This window comes from Conger conger, chromosome 6 (assembly GCF_963514075.1).
Source record: "Conger conger chromosome 6, fConCon1.1, whole genome shotgun sequence".
NCBI classification, from domain to species: Eukaryota; Metazoa; Chordata; class Actinopteri; order Anguilliformes; family Congridae; genus Conger; species Conger conger.
The window spans coordinates 59,958,860-59,981,346 of record NC_083765.1 but is presented as its reverse complement, the minus strand read 5'-3'; the positions used below and the strand labels follow the sequence as shown (position 1 = coordinate 59,981,346).

The following is a 22,487-nucleotide window of genomic DNA, read 5'->3' as shown; positions in this document are numbered from 1 at the left end:
CATAATTAATCTATGCATAATCTAATGTCATTAATTATGGAAGATACAATTTACATATAATGTAATTTGCTAAAACTAAAGAAGAAAAAAATCATAGAAAAAAAAGAAAAGAAACAAAACAGTATAGCACACATCACAGAACAAGGCTTTAACGTTTATACATACCTGTTGGGCTCTTTGCTTGGAAATATGTGAATGCATTCTCTCTTGTGGAAGGTTTTCTCTATCCAAGCCTTTTGTGCCTGCAAAAAAGGATTGAAAAAAACCCCATAAAGGACTGGATTTTATGCTATCATCCCTCTGTTGAGATAAATTCCAGCTCTACCATGCTCACTGACATAGACAGTGTACAGGGCTGAACAGCTCTACCATGCTCACTGACATAGACAGTGTACAGGGCTGAATGGATGGTGAGTAGTGCAAGCCTAGTTTAGCATAATCAGGGCCACGTGTCTCACATTTCTTAACTTGTTTTGTGACTGGAAATGCACATTTGTTCATGGTGTACCTCTGAAATAATCCTTGCTCTAGCTGTTCTGGTTAAACCTTGGAAAGGGTCAGAAGCAAAACCTGTTACAATATGTTCTTTGACATCACCCCAAACGGATTCTGCAAGGGAACCTGATATTCACTATTCAACTCTTTGAGCAATAACCTGAAGAAAATGAATTTATGGAGTCCCGAAGTGCTGTTCTTGTCACATGTCTCTGCTGTAATCAAATGCTACCACACCGAGCACCTGCAGTTAATTCTGAACGTATATCACCGTCCACCATCTGGTCAAACGCATGTGAGTATTGGTCATTATCTCAGGGTTCATTTATGAAAAAAATATGGAGCAGAAATGTCAAGTTTCACCGTACTGAATGTAGAGAATCCTCTTAATGTGGGCCAGGACATAATCCCTCCCATAGGCGGAAGCAGGAGTCGGGCACGGCTGGGAAGCTGTGGAACTCGGCGGCGAATACGTGCGTGCAAAGCCTGACACTATTAACGGCGTACAGTGCACTGCTGCGCTGTGGCGATTAATGCGGCGCTCGCTCAGTGCGGACGCCCTTCTGCCCTGGCTCACAGTGGCATGGCACTTTTCAAAATGCATTTTCTCTGGATTACGGGGGATTAAGCACGAGTGCCAACCGACAGGCGGACACTTCGGCTACGGCTGCGCCGTACCACCAAGCAACCGTAACGTAACATTCACAAGACCGAAGAGACAGTTCTTACTATTAGCTGCTGCTGTGTGTGAGTATTGCAGGATGAAAAAAGTTACATAAAAAACAGTTCATTGAGTACATCTACAATGTTCAACCCAGAGTTTTCGTGCAAATTATAGACCCTGGCTTTGTTCTGGAACATCAACATTGTTCTTTGAATTAGTCTGAAACAAATATGACAAAAGCTGTGTCTGTAATCACTGTCTTTCAGGATTTTTTTTCCAGGGTTACACCCAAAAAAATAAAATAATTATAATAATAATAAGCTCAAATAAACTAAACTGTAAGACCTTTTGTGGCTGTAAGACCTCATTATGGACCAAAGCTTCTGAAGAAGGGCTTTCCAGGAATTTCTCACAGGGTTGGGAATAACACAACTAATGAGAAGGACATTTCTCAAAACCCCCCTTTAATGATAAATGATAAACTATAATGATAAATATAGTATATGTAAATAGATCAAATTCAATTGCATGGATAGTTACAAAGTGCCATACAAAAGGCGTTTTTTACGGATGGTAAAAATATGCTAATTAAAGGAAGTTATTAAGGGATTTTGACAGATTTTGAAGTACTGGCAGGTGTTTTTATGAAGAGTAAAAAATCTCCAGAGTGAAAACTAGCAGAAGTATTTATGAATTGTTATAGTTTATTTGCTTGACCAGAGTTTTAAGCTCCGAATTCTCCACCCAATAAGTTAACTGGTCATTGGCTGTGGTCATAAAACAGAAAAAAGGCTTAGGTAAAGAAAACATTTATTGTATTTCAAGAACTCCTTACAATTCCTATGTGTTATGTCTGTAGCTATGCAATTTTGATTAACTGTGACATTAATTAAAGGATCCCAGAGTATAGCTTCCTGTGCTGTAAGTCTTCTTAATTGTTCATATATTTACATAAGTATATGATTGATTCTAATGCATTATTTAATTTCTATAGCACATTTTACTGAGACTGTCACAAAAATGCTTCACAGAAGGGCAAAAGAGAAAGGGCAAACAGCATGTCAGAGCCACAAAATAGCAAATACAGAAGGTAAAAAACTGCAGTGGGAAGAAAACCCCTCAAACAACATGCATTATGGTATCAAGCCATCGCCAAACGGTTCTTAAAATGTAACACGCAACAAAAACAGTACGGAATCATTTAGAACAATTATTTGCAGCTCCTATATGGAAAACAAATCGTTTTCCACAGAAAAAAAACTCTACAGAACAATATATATGTATCCCTTCCTTTAATAAATTTTTCAACCGCAGGTTTTTTGCAAACATTGAATGCCACAGTGGACGGAAGCATCAGCCACATACACACAGTGACGGTGACCGAGGCTCCTTGAACATCACCACCCCAGGTTGCAGCCAGAGAGGATCTTACCTGTAGGGCACGTGGAGGCCAGGCCAGGCAGGGTGAGAGAGAGGGGCTCCTCTTAGTTCAGGCTCCCCTCGCTCGCTCTCAGGACTGAGGGTCTCTAGCAGTGACCATCTCCCCGTCCACCCCGCGCAGTGAACCCCACACAGATGTAAGTTCATGGCTTATGAGGGCCGCGTTCATATGATGAACATGTGAGCAGGCTCTTTGTCTGGGCGAGTCTTATGACTCCAGTTCAAGGTAATCCTCTGGTCCCATGACCCCAGTCCCCATGCCTGGAGGGGATTTTCATCCCCCTACAGGAACAAGGCTCAACAAATCTACTTTGATAGCCAACCCCCCTAATCTCCACTCTCTCTTGGACAACTTTTTTTTCTTTTCATCATCTCAGAATTTCTTGATAATGTCCTTACGTATGGGGACACTGAGGATGGGCAAGACGACATCAAAACAGGAAGGAAATGAAACATATGCTATCTCACTTTCTCTCTCTCACCCTCTTTTTTCTCTCTCTCTTTCCCTCTCTCTCTCTCTCTCTCTCTCTCTCTTTGCCCCCCTCACACACATACATCCACACACAACAAAGTAAAGTCTCTTTAACTCCTCTTGGAAAGTGCCACCCTGCCCCACTGCTTTGATTTCAGTTTCTATTTACATAATTGAAACAATTGGACGCTGCCGTTCTGTTTAAAAGCCGCCTTGTTAAGACATGACTGTGGGCCAGGTCACCTCAGTGGGCCAGGTCATCCAACTCCAGTCTCGGTTAATCCTTTTCCGGCCCTGTTACGAGCAAACTGCTTTTGGCTGCAGTCAAACGGCAATGCTTTCCCACAATTTCAGAGTTCAACAGCTGGGATTCAAGTGCTCCTGCCCCACGAACGATGCATCATATCTCAACAAATAAAATGATACAAGCGAATCTTCAAAAGGCCATCATCATCTACAACTCATAAGAACTAAGATGGCAATATAGCTAGACTATAAACAAATCCTGCCAAATGATGACAGTCCTACTGAAATTTTGTATATGTCTGTGTTATAAAAACACCAGTGTGTTAAATATCCTTTTGCACAATTTAGTCTAATTTTAGATAAATGGTATAGGCTTTTGAATTCAGAGTTACAGCATCATTTTTGTCTACACTGAATTTATTGCTTTGGCGGGCGAGTTGTACAGTAGCTATTGACATACGAAGAGGTGAATGCCATCCTTTATACCAAGGATCAGCAACTCACGTCCTCGAGGGCTGAGAACTTCTGGTTTTCCACCGTGCTTTTACCTGGGAGTCAGGTGTGAAGACAGTCTGGCAAATCAGTGGCACTTAGCATTGGATACAAGGACCAGAGTGAATGATCCCTTCTTTTTACCATCACCAGAACATGCAGCCTTCAGTGGCATCCAGAAGCTATGAAATGTGTAGCATTTCCACCATTCGACATTCTAACAACTACAGCAGAACTTTCTTTGGAGAAAATGTTTAGTCTTGCAACTAGAAAGATGAGTGTGATATAGATGGGGGGCTGCCAACCCCAAATATAGTAGCCTACAGGACTTCTGCAAATTGTCGATTACAGCTATCGATTACACATATTGCATCCACTGAGGCCTGAAGACTATAACTTTAAAGACCGTAGCTCACTTTAAATGATTCATTTAAATGTCAGCCCTTTATTATTCATGGCATTTAAAACTGCAAATCCAGAGAGCAGTGAATTGGTGAGAGGTTTCTTTGAGAGGCTAAAAAACACTACCCAAGAAGTTACTTAATTAGCTGGAATGAGATTTGGCTCCCCTAAGCAAGGTAGCATGACCAGCTCCACCAGCTCATGAACAATAAATAGCTAGTTTTAAAGAACAATTTTCTATCCTGAATTTAACACAAATCACTAGCACAAAAACACAATTGTACATGAAGTAGAGAATTTATCCATCCGATTTTCAAGAAACAGGAAAAACAGATTATGACTGCTTGGAAAGGAATTTGTTGTTTTGAATGGCCTAGACTGTTTTGTCAACAAGACTATTTGTGCAATTCTTTCCGACTGATGTTTCAGTAGGACATACATTTAACATCCTCTAAAACTAAAGCATATAAGACATTTTCCATTACATAAAGTGCTACTGTAGATATTCCCACCATTGTATCTCACACCACTGTGATCCCTGGGTCCCTCCTGAATGGTTTTGTTCACTTGATTTTCTCTGAGACACATGTTACCCAAACCTCTGCTTTTTGTGCAGAAATGACAACACGACCCCTAGCTGAGCTGCACTCATTACACTGATGTTACCACAACAATCTATTAACAAATGATTACTATTAATATATTTGTGAATAGAACAAATCATTGTCCTTTTGGGGCCAACATAATCATGTGGCTCTCACTTGAGCACATGTTGATACAAAACAAATACTGTACTAAAACGAGAACTGCGGTAACAACTTTGCTGGTTGACAACATGATAACCCTGTAGCAGTCTGTTCCCAGTGTGTTATTGTCATATAACAAGTGTTATTGTCATTGTCAAAAATAATAAAATAATATTGACTAATATAATGATAAAGTTAGCTTCCTCAGAATGTGAAACTCAGCAAATGGTGATTAGTTAAATTTTTCTTTGCAATATGTCCATATAAATACTTCCCCAACATTGTTTTTCCAAACATTGTTTTTCCAAGAAAAAACACTAATACAGTATATAGACCTCCTATAAATATAGATTGCAAGTTCTGAATTAATCGCTGATTGGAAGATGAAATAATTATCACTCTTTCAGAGAAAAGGCCTTGGTGCATTGGCAGGAGCCTGATCAAAGTTTAGCATAACTAAAACTGAACAGAACCAGTGCTGGTAAGATATGTGGAATGTGATGTCAGTGAAGGAGGAGATGAAAGGTCTGGCTAATTCAATCTGCCTGTCTGGGAGCCCAGATTGAATGCGCAACGTCAGATTTTAATGGAGTGTAATGAGGACAAACTGGGGAGTGCTTTGTGTGGGGTTTTTTTCAGCTAGCTATACTGGATTTATTTCTTGACGTGTGTTATTAGATAGAGGTTAGCCTTCAGCTGGAATCTGGTGGAATGTGGGTTGAATGTGAAAAGGACATGACTTTAATGTTTCTATAGTACTCTATTCACGGGATGTTTTTAACAAAGCTGATGAAGGGCATAATTTAATTAGGCACATGCCTGGAGAGTATGTCCGTTATTCTTCAACAGTAACATTTCTTGTAAAGCGGATGTTTCATTATGTAAAGACTAATTGTACTCCTGGATTTGAAAATGCAGTTAGCTATCACATGAGCCCAACATGCTAATAGTTAGCCTTAGGACCGGAAAAAGTCATAAGATAAATGATAAGGGAGGAAGTGTATATGTGTATGTTGGGGGGAGGCGCCCAAGGGGCTAATTAGTGGGAGGCTGGGATTAAAAGGAAGTTTTCAAAAGGAGGTTATAGTTAACCCTTTCCACTTTTCCCCCCAAGAGGGCAATTTCCACCTATTTTGTACTAGTCTTATGAAAGTGGTTGTCAACATGAGGACCAGAGTTGTGCCAATGAAAGTCAAGGAAGCCATTGCAATGCTGAGAAATGAGAAAACAGTCAGAGACACAGGCAAAACCAGACTTACTAAAAATCTACTTTTCAATAACATTGAATGTCAATAAAAAAGAGAGCACTGGTGAGCACAGTAATCACAAAGGACCTGGTAGGCCAAGGAAGACCACTACAGTTGATGACCAATCATAATGGAAAAAAACCCCCAAACACCTGTCCAATCAGAAACGCTCTTCAGGAGGCAGGTATGGATGTCTGCAGACACTGTCTGCAGAAGACTTCACGAACAGAACTACAGAAGCTGCACTGCAAGATGAAAACCACTAGTTAGTCACAAAGCAGGACAGCCAGGAGGTGCCTATAAAAGCTTCCAAGAGTTCTGGAAAAAGGTCTTGTAGACAGAGGACACCAAGACTCACTTGCATCAGAATGATGGAAAGAGCAAAGTGTGGAGGCCAAAATGAACTGCCTAAGATGTGAAAGATGTGAAATATGGTGGGGGTGCTATGGTTTGGGCATGTATGGCTGCTGCAGGTAATGGCTCACTTGTCTTCATTGATAATACAGCTGCTGATAGCTGATAGCAGAAGCAGAATTCTGATGTGTTCAGAAGCATTTTTATCTGCTCAACTTTAAGCAAATGCCTTTCATTGCAAGACAACAATCCCAAACATACTGCTAAAGCAACAAAGGAGTTTTTCAAAGCCAAAAACAACTGATGAAACAAGCAGGAGCTGAAGATGGTGCAATATAGGCCTGGCAGTGAAGATCCGACTCCTTGCCTGGTTATGTCTGTGCCCCCACTCTTTGAGCCTGTCTTTCAGGTAGCACAAAACAAATAAACAACAACAACAACAACAACAACAACAACAACAACAGATCCTCAGTTTTTTGGTTTTCTACCAACATAAAATCCCAACTCAGACAGACTTGTCACTTGGAACATTTATGTTGTTATCTGTGAAGATAATCCATTCCTGCCAGTTAGAATCTGGGCCACATCCACAAGTGTGTGCCCATCAATGTAAAGCTTTTTATTTCCCTTATCAGTCATTTTAAGTATACATTTACTGTATATGCCATTAATCACATGAAAGCAGATAATAGTAAGAACAAAAGGCATTAGCCAAGCTCAGCTCCACTGGTCCTCACTAGGCCATTATGAGAGATTAAATGACCACAGAAAAGTCCTACTCTCACGTGGTCCCACGGCAGGCTGGTCTTGGGTCAGAAATGAGACCTGGTAGTATATAAACCTGGAACTCATTCCTTGCTATGCTATATTTGCAGCAGGGGTAAAGGGGGCAAGGGCTAACAAAATTTTATTGTGTGATTCCTAGCAGCTAGTGTGTACAGTATGATTTTACTGTAGCCTTCTATCCAGTTGGTCAAATTAGTGTAAACATACTCCTGAGAACGTGTATGTTAAATATGCTAACCTATACCATGTGTATTTAGGAGAAACACACCAGAAATACAGTATTTAGACAACTGGCCATCACTATCTCAAGAAAAGGATTCTATAAACTATGGATGATTTAAAGATCATAACAATATTTACTCATATTTTTATATATTTTGCAGCGAATGCTGGTGTGGCTACAGATCTTCCCCTGCTCTGTAAAAAGCCCTTACGTATCCTCTGGACAAAACAAGCCATGTCTCCAGTGAGCCACCTGACCCCAAGCCGTGGACACTGTGCGCGGTGCATGGACACAGTTCTGAGCCGTGGACACTGTGCTGGGTGCATGGACACAGTTCTGAAATAGTTCTGTGGGGGAGACCCATGAAGCCTATCCCCTGATCCCAGCACTACCAGTCTTTTATTTTAAAAAAATATATGTCCTCAAAATCAACACAAGGATGGAAAATGAGTCAGAATCTTAAAATCTCAAGCAGAATGCATACACTGTGACAGGGAACGGCAAATCGCGCAGGCTTACTGCATTGCTGCTGAGTTTAGCTGCCAAAACACTGACCTTTCACAAGGTTTTGAAATAGTAATTAGTGTAATCTGGTTGTTTTTTTTAAGTGATTATGTAGAATAATCCAAATAGTTGCACAACTGACCTTGGGTGTTTATGCATTTTTTTTTGAGTGAAGGATTTTGGGATTTAAACAATTGGTTTAAATTTTATCACAGTTTCTGTCCTTAAAAAAAAAAGCCTGTTATTAATCCAAAACTGGATTAATTCAGATTAAAATAAAATATCGCAACATGAGCCTTTGTGTTGGATAGTTTATTTGGGCTAATTTTTTAGCTTTATTTTTCCGTTTTTTTAAGCAGGAAGGTAATCCATATGCATGTACTCACTTATGGCAAAATAATGTTCAATTAACTCTGATTAACATTTTTTACACTAAAATTGTATCCATTTACATCGCATTGAATACATTATATTTCTCTACTGACATACTATAATACATTCTAGCTCTTGAGTGAATGCCTTGGCTACTACAGAAACTACTTTACAATGAGATCTCTGTTAATTCAGACAATTTTGTCAATTATACTGCTGTAAAGATACTAGAAACCTTTTTAATTGAGTTTGACATTGATTGAAGACATTGCCTTTTTAAAAAGTCAAATAACAATATCGCAATTATTCAATCTCTAACATCTCTATTATTTGCATTAAATGCATTACAACTTATCTGCTTTCACAAGGGAAAGAGATGCTTCATGTCAAGATGCAATGACTCCCCAGCTTCCTACACCTGGTTACCATGGAAACGAAGCCAAGTGCTCAGATTCATCCACCCTGTCCTGTTCACGCCTGTCACCTGCCTGCAGTGGAACACTTGCAACTTCTCTGAGGAGCAGTAGAAAGTGGTGGCCATCTTACCTTCTGCGACCCAGAAGTGGTACGCTTGATTGAGGTCCGTTTAAACGAGCCGCTTTGCCTCTTCCCACCCCTGTTCTCCATGTGTGACCCCCGAAATGTGTCACGAAACAACACGCCTCATCTGCTCGGCCTGGGCTCCTCTGTCCTGACGCCAGCGTTCAGCCGCAAATGATGAAAAGTACCACAAGGACTAAAATCAAAAATAAAATAGGGTATAAAAATGTACCCCTCCTTTCTAAAAATTAAATGAGAACTCTCAGGGTCCTCCCCTATCTCATCCTTACCTCCATGCCACACTCTGACTAACGAGACAGCAGAGATTCCCGCTCTATAGGGTGGCTGACACATAGACCCCCTTTACTCTCTCCAGCCTTCTATAATCAGGCTTAATGCACTTGTCCTCGGGGAGTTGTGGTTTATAATGGATAGAGATTTAATAAATGGTGATTGAAGGTAAATCTACTTTTATATTGCCATAGTCTCCCAAAAAAAGGTTTTAAAGCCTGGAGAGTGAAAGTCAGATGGAAAGGGCTATTGTCAGCTGTCAGACGGAGACAGAGGGAGAAGAGCTAGAGCAGATGGAAGAGGAATATGGGGGAAACACTTTAACTAAAACATAAAGCTGAGGATAAACCGACTTTGACAGAAACAATGCTGGCAGGACCACTGGAAAGGGCTGGATCGGAATCCGCCTTTATGTGCGATAAATAAACATTAGAAATCCGAAACCACATTCATTTTTGTGTAATGTCATTGCTTTGTTGTTTGAGGGAATTTTGGGTAAATTAGCGAATAGCACATACTTACTCACTATGGCTGACTCACAAATGACTGTCATTTTGGAGAGTGACCAAAGGACACATTTCAAAGAGCAGATATTATAAGTCAATCAAGGCCTGCCCTGTTTCATAAAACCAGCTCTGAAGTTCTGCTTCTTCTGAATCCACAACTCTCCAGGTCCCATTTACACCTTAAAAACAAAAGGTTCTCACATCAAACTGAGGTTACCATACAGGGCACACCAAACACGCTTTTCATGTGTTGTCTGGGACTTCTCTAACTCTCCCCAGACAACCCTTACCCTTTCCCCACTCAATACACCTACCTGCTCCATCCCCATCCCTCCATCCCTCCTCCATTCTATCCCTCATTACGTCCTCCCATTCCTCTCCTCTTTGGTGAGCTCATCCCTGTCCACATCATGGAACAAAACAAGCTTTTGCCACCTCACCTTGCTCAAGAAACCCACTTTTGACTACTCAATCATCCAGAACTACAGTCCCATCACTCGTCTTCCCGATCCTTTCAAAACTGCCAAACGTGCTTGTTACGACCTCTGTCGTAAGCTATTTGTCTTTGCTGGATACACAACTATCTTTGTTTACTTCCGGTTTGCCACAGAATCGGTCATTTCCGCTACCGGGTCGTTCATTTGAAAAGGCCGCCAATCCTACCAATCGGAGTAGACTAACTCTCGCCTGGCCCTTTTACCGATATACCGTGTATGACCATTGCCTCGTTTGTTTTTTACTTTGATTATTGCCTAACCCGTTTTGGATCTGTTTGCTGGTTGGATTTTGACCCTTGCATCCCCACGACTCTGATTCCTGCCCAGCCCTTTTTTATCTGTTCACCCCAGTGCCTCACTACTGCTCGACCCTGTTGCCCACCCTGACTGTGACTTTGATTTGCCCCTCTACTCGCCAAATAGTGACTCCGGTAAAGCTAGAGTGTCTGGGGGGGTTGGGGGTTGGCTACATGCCACCTTCAGCCTGGTAAGCCTTTGAAGACTAGCCGAGGTGCATTTAGATTTGTTTAGGCAGACAGGACCAGAGTTGCTCATCGGACTGCAGGGTTTGTTCCCACCCACAATTCTACACTCTATTTCCCTATCATCTACCCTGTCATGGCCTGACCCTAGACCGGGTCGTAACAGTGCTATTTCCAACCAAATCTCTCAAATGAACTCCTAGATCCTCCTAGTCAGGCTTCAGGGCCGAACACTCAACATGGACAGCCCTTCTTGCTGTAAGCAAGGAGCTCTACCCTGAAGAGGCAGCTTCTTTTTGCTCCATTCTAATCCTTGGCATCTTTACATCTTTTGTCACAGCTGACCACAAACCCTTGCTGTATTCCCTGACTGCCTCGGGTATCTGCAGAACAGCTCTCGTCTGGTTCTCTTCCTTCCTTCATCATCCCATTTTCCAGATTACATGGGGAGTGCAGTTTTCACACATCAGAACATTTTAACATCTAGGACAAGATTACCGGTCTAGAGGGACATATATTTGATGTTCCCCACTTCTGTAACCTGCTATGGATAAGAGCATATAATTGATTGCTATGTAATGCAATGGTCAATGAACACATTAGTAAAATATGATTAGTCCTAGATATGATAAATGGAAGCCTGTGGAGATTAAAAATCTCTTTTTCAAGTGAGACCTGGCCAAGGTAGCAGCCAAACAAGTTTAACAAATTCACAACCTCAGGTTATTGGGACTGCATGACCAATGTGGTGAGCGATTCTTTATTTGCTTTGTTTAATTTCTCCTGGTTAGCTTACAGCATCACCAGAAACATTGATGACATAACCACCAGCACAGAGAATACGAGGGTGGACCTGGCACATATTTACACTGCCCTTCACAGCTGCAGTGGGGATTGAATATCAGCCCCCATCAGATCTGCAATACCTTTCACTTAGATAAGAATAACAGAATTACACACAATAATAATGTTTTTATGGCATTTATGCCGCTATATTAAACTAGGCAATTGTTTTTTAACTTGTGGTCTGTACATGCAGCAGAATATCTAATCAGTATATTATTATTATTATTATTATTATTATTATTATTATTATTATTATTATTATTATTATTATTAGACATCTCAGATAGCCGGCAACTCCCTCTAGTGGTCACTGCCAGTCTTTCTTCTCTTCAAACATACATTGTGTAATTGTGACAAGGAATGTCTAGCTTTGTTAAAATGTGTACAAAATATATTAAGAGAGATTAAAGCAAATTTTCATCTGAATTTGGTATTTTAATAATCTGAAAAGCATTTCAATGTGCATTTCCCCATATATTTGCTTGTATTTTCCACTTTTTAAATATTTTAATTCCCAGTTGCAAATGCATGCCTGCCTCATTCCATCATATCAGCACCCTGTATCAGCCTGAAAGAACCAGATCCTCGTTCGGCACCTAACCATTCACTATGCAGAACAGCAATGCCAGAAGCACACCATTAAATATACACCTAGTAGAAATGAATGGGTTGGCGGCGACCGTTCTAACGAAGCCACAGCCCAGACCCTCCTGATCTAGACATAAGAGGATGGCATTCAAGCTAATCCCAGCCGTACAAAGGACTCAGTCAGCCATCGAACTAAGCCCTTTCAGCAACATGGGAGAATGCTCACATGACCAGACAGTGTGGGGAAAAAATGTTACTGAGAAGTAGAATACTGTGGCGAGAACTTATGGGAAAAAGGGAGACTTCTGGAGGTTTAAGTCAAACATGCCCAGAGCAATGCATCTGTCAGCAAGAAGGTTGTGCTTAATATGAGTAGCGCAGTGGCAGCCAACCCTGTTCCTGGAGATCTACCATCTTGTTGGTTTTCAACCCTAATTTGGTACAAATGACTCTACTAATTATCAGCTCAACAAGATCTCTAACTTTTGAAGGAAGTGGGCTTTGTTAAGGTTGGAGTGAAAACCTCCAGGAACAGGTTTGGTTGCCACTGGAGTAGGGTGTTCCATATTGACACAGCTCGTGGCTAGGATGGGCCAAAAACAAATTAGCTGAGCAGAGTTGTATTTAGAGTTGTATTTGTGCCTTGAATTAGGATCAATAGTCCACTAGAGAGTAACTGAATCTGCTATTGCTAATCTTTGGAACTGAAATAATGAGTTCTGTCATCAGCCCTACAGGCTAACTACACAGGAGATATGCCTTCTCTGCATGTGCTAAAGCAACTGTAGATCAGTGTCTGGTGAACCAAATGTTAATAAATAATTCACAGTGTGAAATTGACAGCTGAGTAAGTTGATTTTTATTTGATGTTTTTCATGATCATCAAACATTCAACTCATATTTAAAAGTGCTAAATCTTACAGTCTAGTATTTGAAGGGATTAACATTTGTATGAGTGTCTCTTTACAAATACTTGTCAGACAGAAAAGTATACCCTGCTGGGAAAAAAAAAAACAGCTCAAGCTAGGTTTTGAAACAGCTGGTAGCTGGTTTACCAGTTCAGCTCCGAGCTTGACCTGGCTTGACCAGCTACCAGCTTACACAAGCTACCAGCACTAGCTGGTTGACCAGCTCATGCCCAGCTTCATGACCAGCTTGGCCATGCTGGTTGACCAGGTCATACCCAGCTAGACCAGCTTATGACCAGCACAGTTTTCAAGCTGCTCAAGCTGACATAGCTGGATTTTACACCAGGATATCAAATCAAGTCCTGTTGATTTTATAGGATGATTTAGCAATGGCAATCAGCATAATTATCAATTGCATCACACAGGGAGGGTATGATGTTTTCATTCCAACCATTCATTCATTCATTCAATCATTCAAAAATGAGTTCCCTCCTCTATGGTTCAAGGTGTGTTCATTTGTAAAATCAGCTGGAGTGGTGATGGGTTGGACTCTATATACGGGACATGATTGGACACACCGGCTGAAGAAATTGTGTTGATTAATGTTAATGTTAGTGTGTTTAATGTTCCATTCACTAGATGGCGCTCAAACATCAAAGTTGCCTACTTTCTGAATTTGGCCTTCACCAGGGAAGAATGTTGTGTATTGTTTTGTTATCCAACTAAAGGTTTATTTAAAGATGTAAAGCTAAACAAACCTTTCAGTAAAAATATCATGTGGCTCTGCTCAAGATGTGGACAAATGAAAAGGCATCCAGAACACCCAGAAAAAGTTTTCTGATGTTTAATTTTGCACAATGTCTACAACTGTCAAGCAGATAATGTTGAGCAGACCCTCAGTAAATCAAAATTCAGTTAATTAAATTCAGGAGAAGTTTTCAGATGTTTGCCCTGCTTTGGGTTTTTTTTTTAAAACACTCAGCTATGGTAGATTTTGAAAATAACTCTTGAATGAAAGGAACTCACCCTCTCATCTCTCATGCTAAATCTTATCTTTGAGCAAGGTCTGGTGAGATTGAACAACTGTCATTGCAAGAACTATGTTTGGTGATGATTAATCTTTTCAGTACAAAGTTCAAGATAATATCAGTCTGTTATTAACTATAATTAGAGGCTGTAACAATATACCGTATGTTCTATGAATGTGTTTCTTTTATCCAGGGAAAGTTACATTAATCATTTCTGTGCTTCAACACAGCTGATATTATATAGCATGATAGTATATTTACCATATCAATTCCACTTAACTACATTGATCCAGCACACCAAGCATTGCCCCACCCTGGGTTTACACACAAGTGCAGCTGTGGCCATTAGGTGGTCTAAAGAAAATACACTGAGTAACTTAGCAACAAGTAACTCTGATAAGCAGCTTGTACACCAGCGTTATGTTTCCAGTGGCTGTACAGACGTGTAGATTATTGTGTTTATTCACAATGAACATACTGAAACTATTCGTTTTTATATCATGCCAGTATGGGGGCATGATGTCACTGTCACTGGTTTGGAGTTCCATGAAGTTTATTTTGTTGTTTTAGATCAACACTGGCAGGACTTCAGAAACTTCTGGTAAAGGGCCGACATTGGCAGCCAATCGCCATTGGTGTGTGTGCGTGTGTGTGTGTGTATGTATGGGTGAATGAGATACATCAAGTGTACAGCGCTTTGGATAAAGGAGCTATAATAATGCCAACCATTTACCATCTAAAATATTCTTCATTGGTCCACTTACAAATATACACTACAACTGAGTGTAAAATATAAAATATATAATAACATAACATATAAGTCCTTGTACTGCTCCCTGTTTAGATTTAATTTATGGCAAAATTTGTAGGAAAATTAGCAAAAACCCAATTGGGGAAATAAAGCCTTTCATAGTCAAAGCACAAGCCCAACTTGTCAGTCAATTGAATTTCAATCAATTGAGACACACCACAATGTCGTGCAACCGATAATGTGCCAGTGTTTTCTGTTCATAGCCTCCCATAATTCAACCCCTAAGACAACAAGAGAAAACAGCTGACCAGCAGTTAAAAGCCACAATGAATACCATGTGTAAGGTTGTGGATAGAGGAGAGAGCAGTTAGAGAAAATGAATGGCCACTCAGTATATCGGTTGATTTGTTTTCAGAACACAGTTAAAATATTTAATCCCTGCTTTGTTCAAAATGAAATGTGAAAACACAAAGCAAATGAGGTGGAGCGTGAAAATGAAAAGCTAATTGACTAGAGCGTACAACTTCAACTGCAAATTCTCCAGGGAGGACTGACAAACCCACTTGAAATGGAAACCACACTGGAAAGTGACTTGCAAAATAGGCCTTCCTAAAATTCTCATAACTTCTTTGCATTCTGATCTCAAAGTCCCGGTGTCTCAGTGTGCCTGTCTTCACACAAAACTTGTATGTTGGCAAAATGTCTTTCAACAAGGAGAACTGGAATGGCGGTTGCTGCAGATATTCCAGCTACCTGGGGTCCAACCTGCAAGCTAACATGGCTGTTACGTTGCCATAGAGACAGCTGAAGCCACGCCAGGGACCACAAGCTTGTGTTTCTCTCAGGTATATTGAGTCCCACTGTGAGAACCAACACAGCCTTACCTGTAACAAACACACAAGGACATCATTCCCACTGAAATGATCAAGAGGCAGCCATGTCCCTCTACCATTGTAGGGTTAGAAATTAATCCACAAGAATAGAGATTTACAGGCTGCAGGGTGTATGGAGGTGTGTGACCCTTCTGCATATGAAGTCCTGTTCCTTGGTTCTGTGGGGAAGCCATTTGATAGAGATGGAAGTTTGAGGACTGAAGCCAGGTTTGCATAGCTTCACAGTGAAGCCTATTGCCTATGCAGATATATTGTGGTAGACAGCATTTCACCCATGAAGGCACAAGAGAACCCTGCTGAAAAAAACAACACAAGCTATGTTTTGAAACCAGTTTGGAAACATGACCAGCACTAGCTGGTCGACCAGCTCATACTCAGCTAGACCAGCTTTATGACCAGATTGGCCATGCTGGTTGACCAGCTCATACCCAGCTAATTCAGCTTATGACCAGTTTGGTCAAGCTGGCATAGCTGGATTTTACAGTAGGGAAGAATTGTACAGTTTTTTGTTTTTTTTTGGGTTAGACAAGAGGGATAGGGATATCGGAAAGGACAGGAGGTAGGACTAAGGTACAGTTTGAAAAGGTGTGTTTTTAGTCTGCGTCGAAAAAGGGGGAGGGATTCTGCTGTCCTGACAGTGGTAGGCAAGTCATTCCACCACTGAGGAACCAGAACAGAAAACAGGCGTGAATGCGCAGCTCAACCGCCAGGTGCTCGTAGTGAGGGAACCATAAGGTGACCAGAGCTGGAAGACTGAAGTGGTCTAGCTGGGGAGTAGGGAGTGATCAGGGATTGTATGTAAGGTGGGGTAGTCCCCTTAGCAGCCTGAAATGCCAACACTAGGGCCATGAATCGGATGCCAGCGGCAATAGGAAGCCAATGAGGAGTGGTGCTATCAATGCTATCACTGTGCAAACCGGACCAGAATCAGGGGAAATGGGAGCAAAAGAACATTTATTGGTAAAACATTATGATATAGAGTAACATACCCTTCTTTAAAACCCATGCATCCACTTACACTGCTGGTTATTTACTGAAACAGTTCAGGTTTGGTCCCTTGCCCACGGGTACAACTGTAATGCTCCACTTAGATTTTAATCTACAGTCATTAACTCAGGTTTTGCTACAGACATGCAAATCACTCATTTGACTTGACGCACCACATGAGTTTACATGTTATCTGAGGACTGATATAAGAGAGCCAAGAGGTGTATCATGGAAAACTCTAGAGGGCAATTAAAGCAATTCAAGGATTTAGCTGAATCAGAGCTGTAATTCAGAGCTGGAAAGGAATTGTAATGTGCATTCTAGCCCACTATATATATGGTTTACAAAACACTGCAAAAAAACAAAGTATTTTAGTATTTTATTGAGACTTTAAATCTTATTCTTTTGCAAAAATAAAATACGAAAATATTGCCAATGACATATAAGACAGTTTAACTCATTTTAAGATTTGCCAATGGCATAAGAAAAATGCACTTTTTAAACAAATCTTATATCAAAATTGTCAGTGGAATAAGAACATTTCAGCAACCATTAACTTAAACATGAATTTTAAAAAACAAGCTAATATTTTCTACCTGAGAGAAAAAAATCTAGATCTTAATTCTTATTACAAGATTAAAACAGTTAACAGTAATGTTTTTTCGCAGTGAAGCTGTAGCCACAGCCACAGTGTGTTGAGAGCTGCAGTGAGAGCATGGGGCTCATACTCCAGCTCTGTCCTGAAGCCAGATCCGCCCTCCGCAGCCCAGAGCGTGGTGCCTCAGTCCCTGCAGCCACAGTGGGGCATGTCGGCGCATGTCCGGGCATCTCTCTGGGGCGGGCCGTGGCTGTGTGTACGGGGAGTTCTCCTAAAAGCAGGCCCTCAAGTTCAACGGGTGCAGAGATGGAGAGATAATGCTGGAGAAGTCTGCGGTGCCGACGTGTCTCTCAGCCGAAACGAGAGAAGCACAGATAAGCCGGCAGCTAGTTACCAGATGACTTGTTTTGCATCTGAAGTTGAATAATAATCTGCCACTACACGTTTCTAAGCTTTATTTATGTCTGAATATTGAATACAGTATCAGCTTTAATGAGGGCAATGATATGATTCTTTAAAAAGCATTTTGCAATAATTAAGAGGTTGTGATGGTTGCGTGTTTATGCGTTTCTCAATTTATGTATGTGTGTGTGCCTTTCAGTGTGCATTTGTGTACACAAGGCAGAAATGAATCATCAAATTATAATCATATTTATCGTCAGACATGGTCAAAAATCCTTTCAAGGCAATTGCATTCCCTGGTGTAAAATCCAGCTATTACCAGCTTGAAATGACCAGCTACCTTCTGTTTCAAAACCTAGCTTGAGCTTGTCAAACCATGTTCAGCATGGAGCTGGTCTGAACTGGTCAACCAGCTATCAGCTGTTTCAAAACCTAGCTTGAGCTGGTCAAACCATGTTCAGTATGGAGCTGGTCTGAACTGGTCAACCAGCTGTCAGCTGTTTCAAAACCTAGCTTGAGCTGCTTTTTCAGCAGGGTAGTTATATCTTTAATTCTTCTAAACATCACCAGTTATTTCAAAAGATCCCACCTCTCCCCTTAGTCAGAAAGAGCGGCCATTGCAGGCAACAATGAACCCTTTAGGCAACTGCTGCTGTGGACATACTTCAACACAGCAAATGACTAGACACGGCTGTGAAATATACCATAAAACAAAAAGCTATAACAACTAACTTTTTCTCAGTAAACTGGACCCTGTAGAGACCACTCTAGTCATTATATGCACCTTTAAAGTCACATTGTGACCTCAGACCTTCAATACACGATGCTGGGACTTTGAGAAGTGCCTTCATCTACTGTCACTTATGGATCTGCAGAGTAGGATACTTTTATCCAAGTCTTAACCAGGGGCTGGGATTAATGGAAAAAAACTGGTGCTCCCGGGCAGTTAGAACCATAGTGAGTACACTAAGTCTCTTAAAACACAGTGATTATCACACAGAGAGACATTTCTTTGTACCATTTTCTGGCATTAGGAGTTTACCGACCTACATGTTTTAATGCGAGTTTCACAGAAGCTTCTTAAAAGAAAGGTTTATGTGAACAACAGAAAGCACTTGTTTTAATAACGGGCATCTTAATCCTCATCTTCAAAGGGAGAACAGAGAGGTTTTGGCTGTAGGCTATTGTGTATTGAGTCATTTACCTGTTTTTTCTCTGTGTAATCTATTTACAAGTAATTTCTACATTATTGTCTAATTTTGTGTAATTATTAGCTGCAGTTGTAGCAGAGGTGTATTGGGATGGACTTTCCATTCACCTGGACCTGTGGCCTGGTAAATGAGGTGGGGCCAACTGCCAACAAATCCTGTTAGTCTCCACCTACCTATGTCCCGCATACAAACCCTGCCATAGTGTTCTGACCACCAGGGAATCTGTTTCTCCAAAACCCCACTGCCCCCTGGGTGACTGTGTTCCCTGAGTCTCTCTGGTCACAAAAGGCACAGCAGTAGCAGTTGTCATGGTGCAAGTAAATGCAGTCGGTGCATTATATACCCTAAGCTTCTGGGGGCCTGAAGGCTACAGTGCAAAACTTCTGCAGCTTTTCTGAGAGAGTTAGGTTTTAATGAGGTACCCATGGTTAACAGGGGATTTCCGTTGCTGTTATTGCTCATTTTGAACTTGTAAGGATACATAGAACGTGCCTGGCTCTGTCTGGACCAATAAACTGAGGGATCTGTTGAACTTGTAAAGTCAGCTGTTTGTTTTATGACGCTGGCCTTGCATCTATACGGTTTGCGTATTTAAGAGCAGGACGCTGTTTCACTCCGGTGTGGTGAGTAGATGTTCTGCTGTTTCAATCGTCACATGTTTTTGGTATTAAATGGGGAGTCATATGCTGGCAGACATTTATAAACATTAAAAAGTCCCATCCTACGTCTAAGGCTGTATGCCTGTTTGGGAAGGGGGTCATTGTAACAGGCACTTGATTCTTGGAGACAGCTGCGTAAACATACATTAGTCCATAAACAATGGAGACTGTGTTTCAGATGTGGTTCTGGAAATATTTGGAATTCTGGGCCAGGAATTTCACACGGCCCCATATGTGTTTACAGTGGGGATGATTTCTCCAGGAAAACTGAGATGGACACCACGGGATTTTGGGAAATTGCTTTGAATCTGTTTGAGAACGATGGCGCTCAAACCCTGCTTCTTCTTCCCTGGGACTTCATATGCCTCTGCCTTTCGCAGACGAGTGTGCACCTCATCCTGAAATAACACACCTCTGGATATAACACACCTCTGGATATAACACACCTTTATATGGCTAGTACACCACACAATATTGCGCCGTGAAGATGCAACGTATTTGACGGATTAACGCACCTTTCTTGGAATAATATATTTTCTCAGGAGAAAAAGCACCTCAGTACTCAAAAGGAATGCCCGTCTAAAAGTAATGCATTCTGTAGAAATGACACATCTCTGTACGATGAGTCCTGCATTTATCAGCGACTGAAGGGAAAGAATTTGCTTGCAACAGCAGCCCAGACTTGCCACTCAAACTCACAGTCACATGTCCGGTCCCCTGACTGGTGACCCTGATTTAATAGATACCAATTTCATTGTGAAATCTAATAATACAAAATCAATAACCATTTGTGCACCCAGATGATTGGCTCAGTGGATGGAGGGACGCCCCACACAGAGAAGTGTATTATCCTCTGCAGATCATACATGGTTAATATTTCAATTCTCCATGCAAAAGAATGTTATTGCAGTTCTGGATCCGATACACACAGCATTGAGCTCCCCCAATGTAGCAGAGACATTAGAAGAGCTTGGCTGATGAAATCATGCCAAACTTTTTTTCTTCTTCTCCTAAAAACGTTCAGCCATCAAAACACAGCCTGTTATGTTTAGTGTCCTTGGACTTTTCCTGAAATATTTTCTTATGTGTGTTTTTTGTTTTTGTACCCTACACCCCACTCACAGCAAATGCTCAGTGTGAAATCGACATTGATAGAGCAGATTTAACTCTAATAGAGGACATATGGTCCCATATACTGTTGTTTTAACAATGAGTACTACTGTGTCAATAAGAACCCCCAAGTTACTACACCTGCGAGACAAATCAACGGCCATTTATAAATCACACTGAGAACACGTACCCACATTGAACAGATATCTACTGTATCTATTGCCTCTTGAATTAATATTTTTGATATGCATGACAATAGACAGATAGGTACTGTAAAAAAAAGAGGCAGTGCAGCTCCAGGAAGTTCTCTATCCTTGCTGGGAATGTGGGGGCACATGCAGTACGCTGTGGGGTATGATTATTACACAGGAACATATGATCCTGATCCACTGGGGATGACTGCAGTAATTGTATGCTCATGACGGGTATAAGAACTGCTCTGAAATAAAGAACACGTGTTTTAAGAGTGCTTGGTACATGGAGAGTCACACTCCCTGTTACAAGATTGTGTCTGCTCTGTTTATAAGTAACTACTGTAAAATAACCCAACTTTGTCAGTGTTCACATTTAACTATTCCTCCAGTTATATTGTGTACAGAGGAATTATCGGGGTTAGGTCATTATTCACTGAATACAGGGAAGGGAAGTGGCTTGCTGGCTGTTGTTTTTTATGATAGGAGCTGAAATGCTGACTCAGGGAGGTTTGAAGCGTTGTTAAGCTCTTAAGATAAATATGTGAATCGAAGACAGAAAAAAACGCTACGGCCTGCATTCCCCGATGACATCATCAACTGAGAATCGCTTCCTCGGAGAGAGCTGGAGTGCCAGCAACACACACAACTCTGAATCCCTGCAGCTTGGCACCTCTCTGTGTGACTGTCAGATGGATGTTTTTGTATGTAATCTTAGACTCCTCTTTGATGTACCTTCTTAACACTGTAGAACAAATGGTGTAATAAAGGTATACATTCACCTACAATCAAAATTGTGACAGAATCAGAGTTGGGAGTTTTTAAAATTGAGGCATCTCAGTTTCCATCCACAGTATTTTCATGCTTTCCTCTGATTTCAGCAGAGGTGATTATTGTTCTCTATATTTGTAAGCCTTGAATGGGCTGACTCCCCACCACAATTCTGCATTTTTACACAAAGATATATCCCTGCATGTCTACTTCTGGTGGAATTTGTTTGTGACAGCTTTGCATGACCAGAGATCTGAAACAATTTCACACTGGCTTCCTGGGACTGGCCCAGGCAGATGTTAATAAGGTTGATGCTACGCTGGGATCTTCCCAAAACGCTCCAGTTTTAGAGCAGGGAGCGTCATCCGGGAGAGCTGGGGCAGGGCGGAGAACAGTGCTGACATTTGTTCTTTTTTTAAACCCAGAGAAACCCGCCTGTCTCCGTTAAAAGCCCTGCTATGCATTAAGGAGGTGATGTCACTGGCTGCTCCACTTGAAGCAGATACAGTCTGGACCTGCTCCAGTCAACCAAGCTAAAAAAAAAAAAAACTGAGAGAAAAGAAAAACAACAACACTAAGAGGGTGAGGTTTCCTTCCACGGGGACTGACTGCACTCCCTGCTCTGAGGTAAAGCCCTCAAGCAGGTCACCTCCACAGTCGAGTCGTTAAAAACATACAGTAAACATACCTTGGGTGCATTACATTCGCATGATCCCATTTTAATACCAGCATGTGTTTACACAGATATAAATCAGGGTCATGTTTAGTACTGTGCCTAAATATAC

The 22,487-nt window shown here is 41.1% G+C and overlaps 1 protein-coding gene across 1 annotated transcript in view; it reads right to left on the bottom strand.

Moving 5' to 3' along the window:
* Positions 1-9,070, bottom strand: part of trpm1a (transient receptor potential cation channel, subfamily M, member 1a) — a 33,023-nt gene extending 23,953 nt beyond the window's left edge. Inside the window, exons 1-2 of the mRNA XM_061246990.1 lie at positions 8,990-9,070; positions 166-242 (exon numbers count right to left, since the gene is read on the bottom strand). Coding sequence (XP_061102974.1) covers positions 166-242; positions 8,990-9,070 — 158 coding nt within the window. The remainder of the gene's footprint in view (positions 1-165; positions 243-8,989) is intronic.
* Between the last annotated feature and the right edge of the window lie 13,417 nt (positions 9,071-22,487).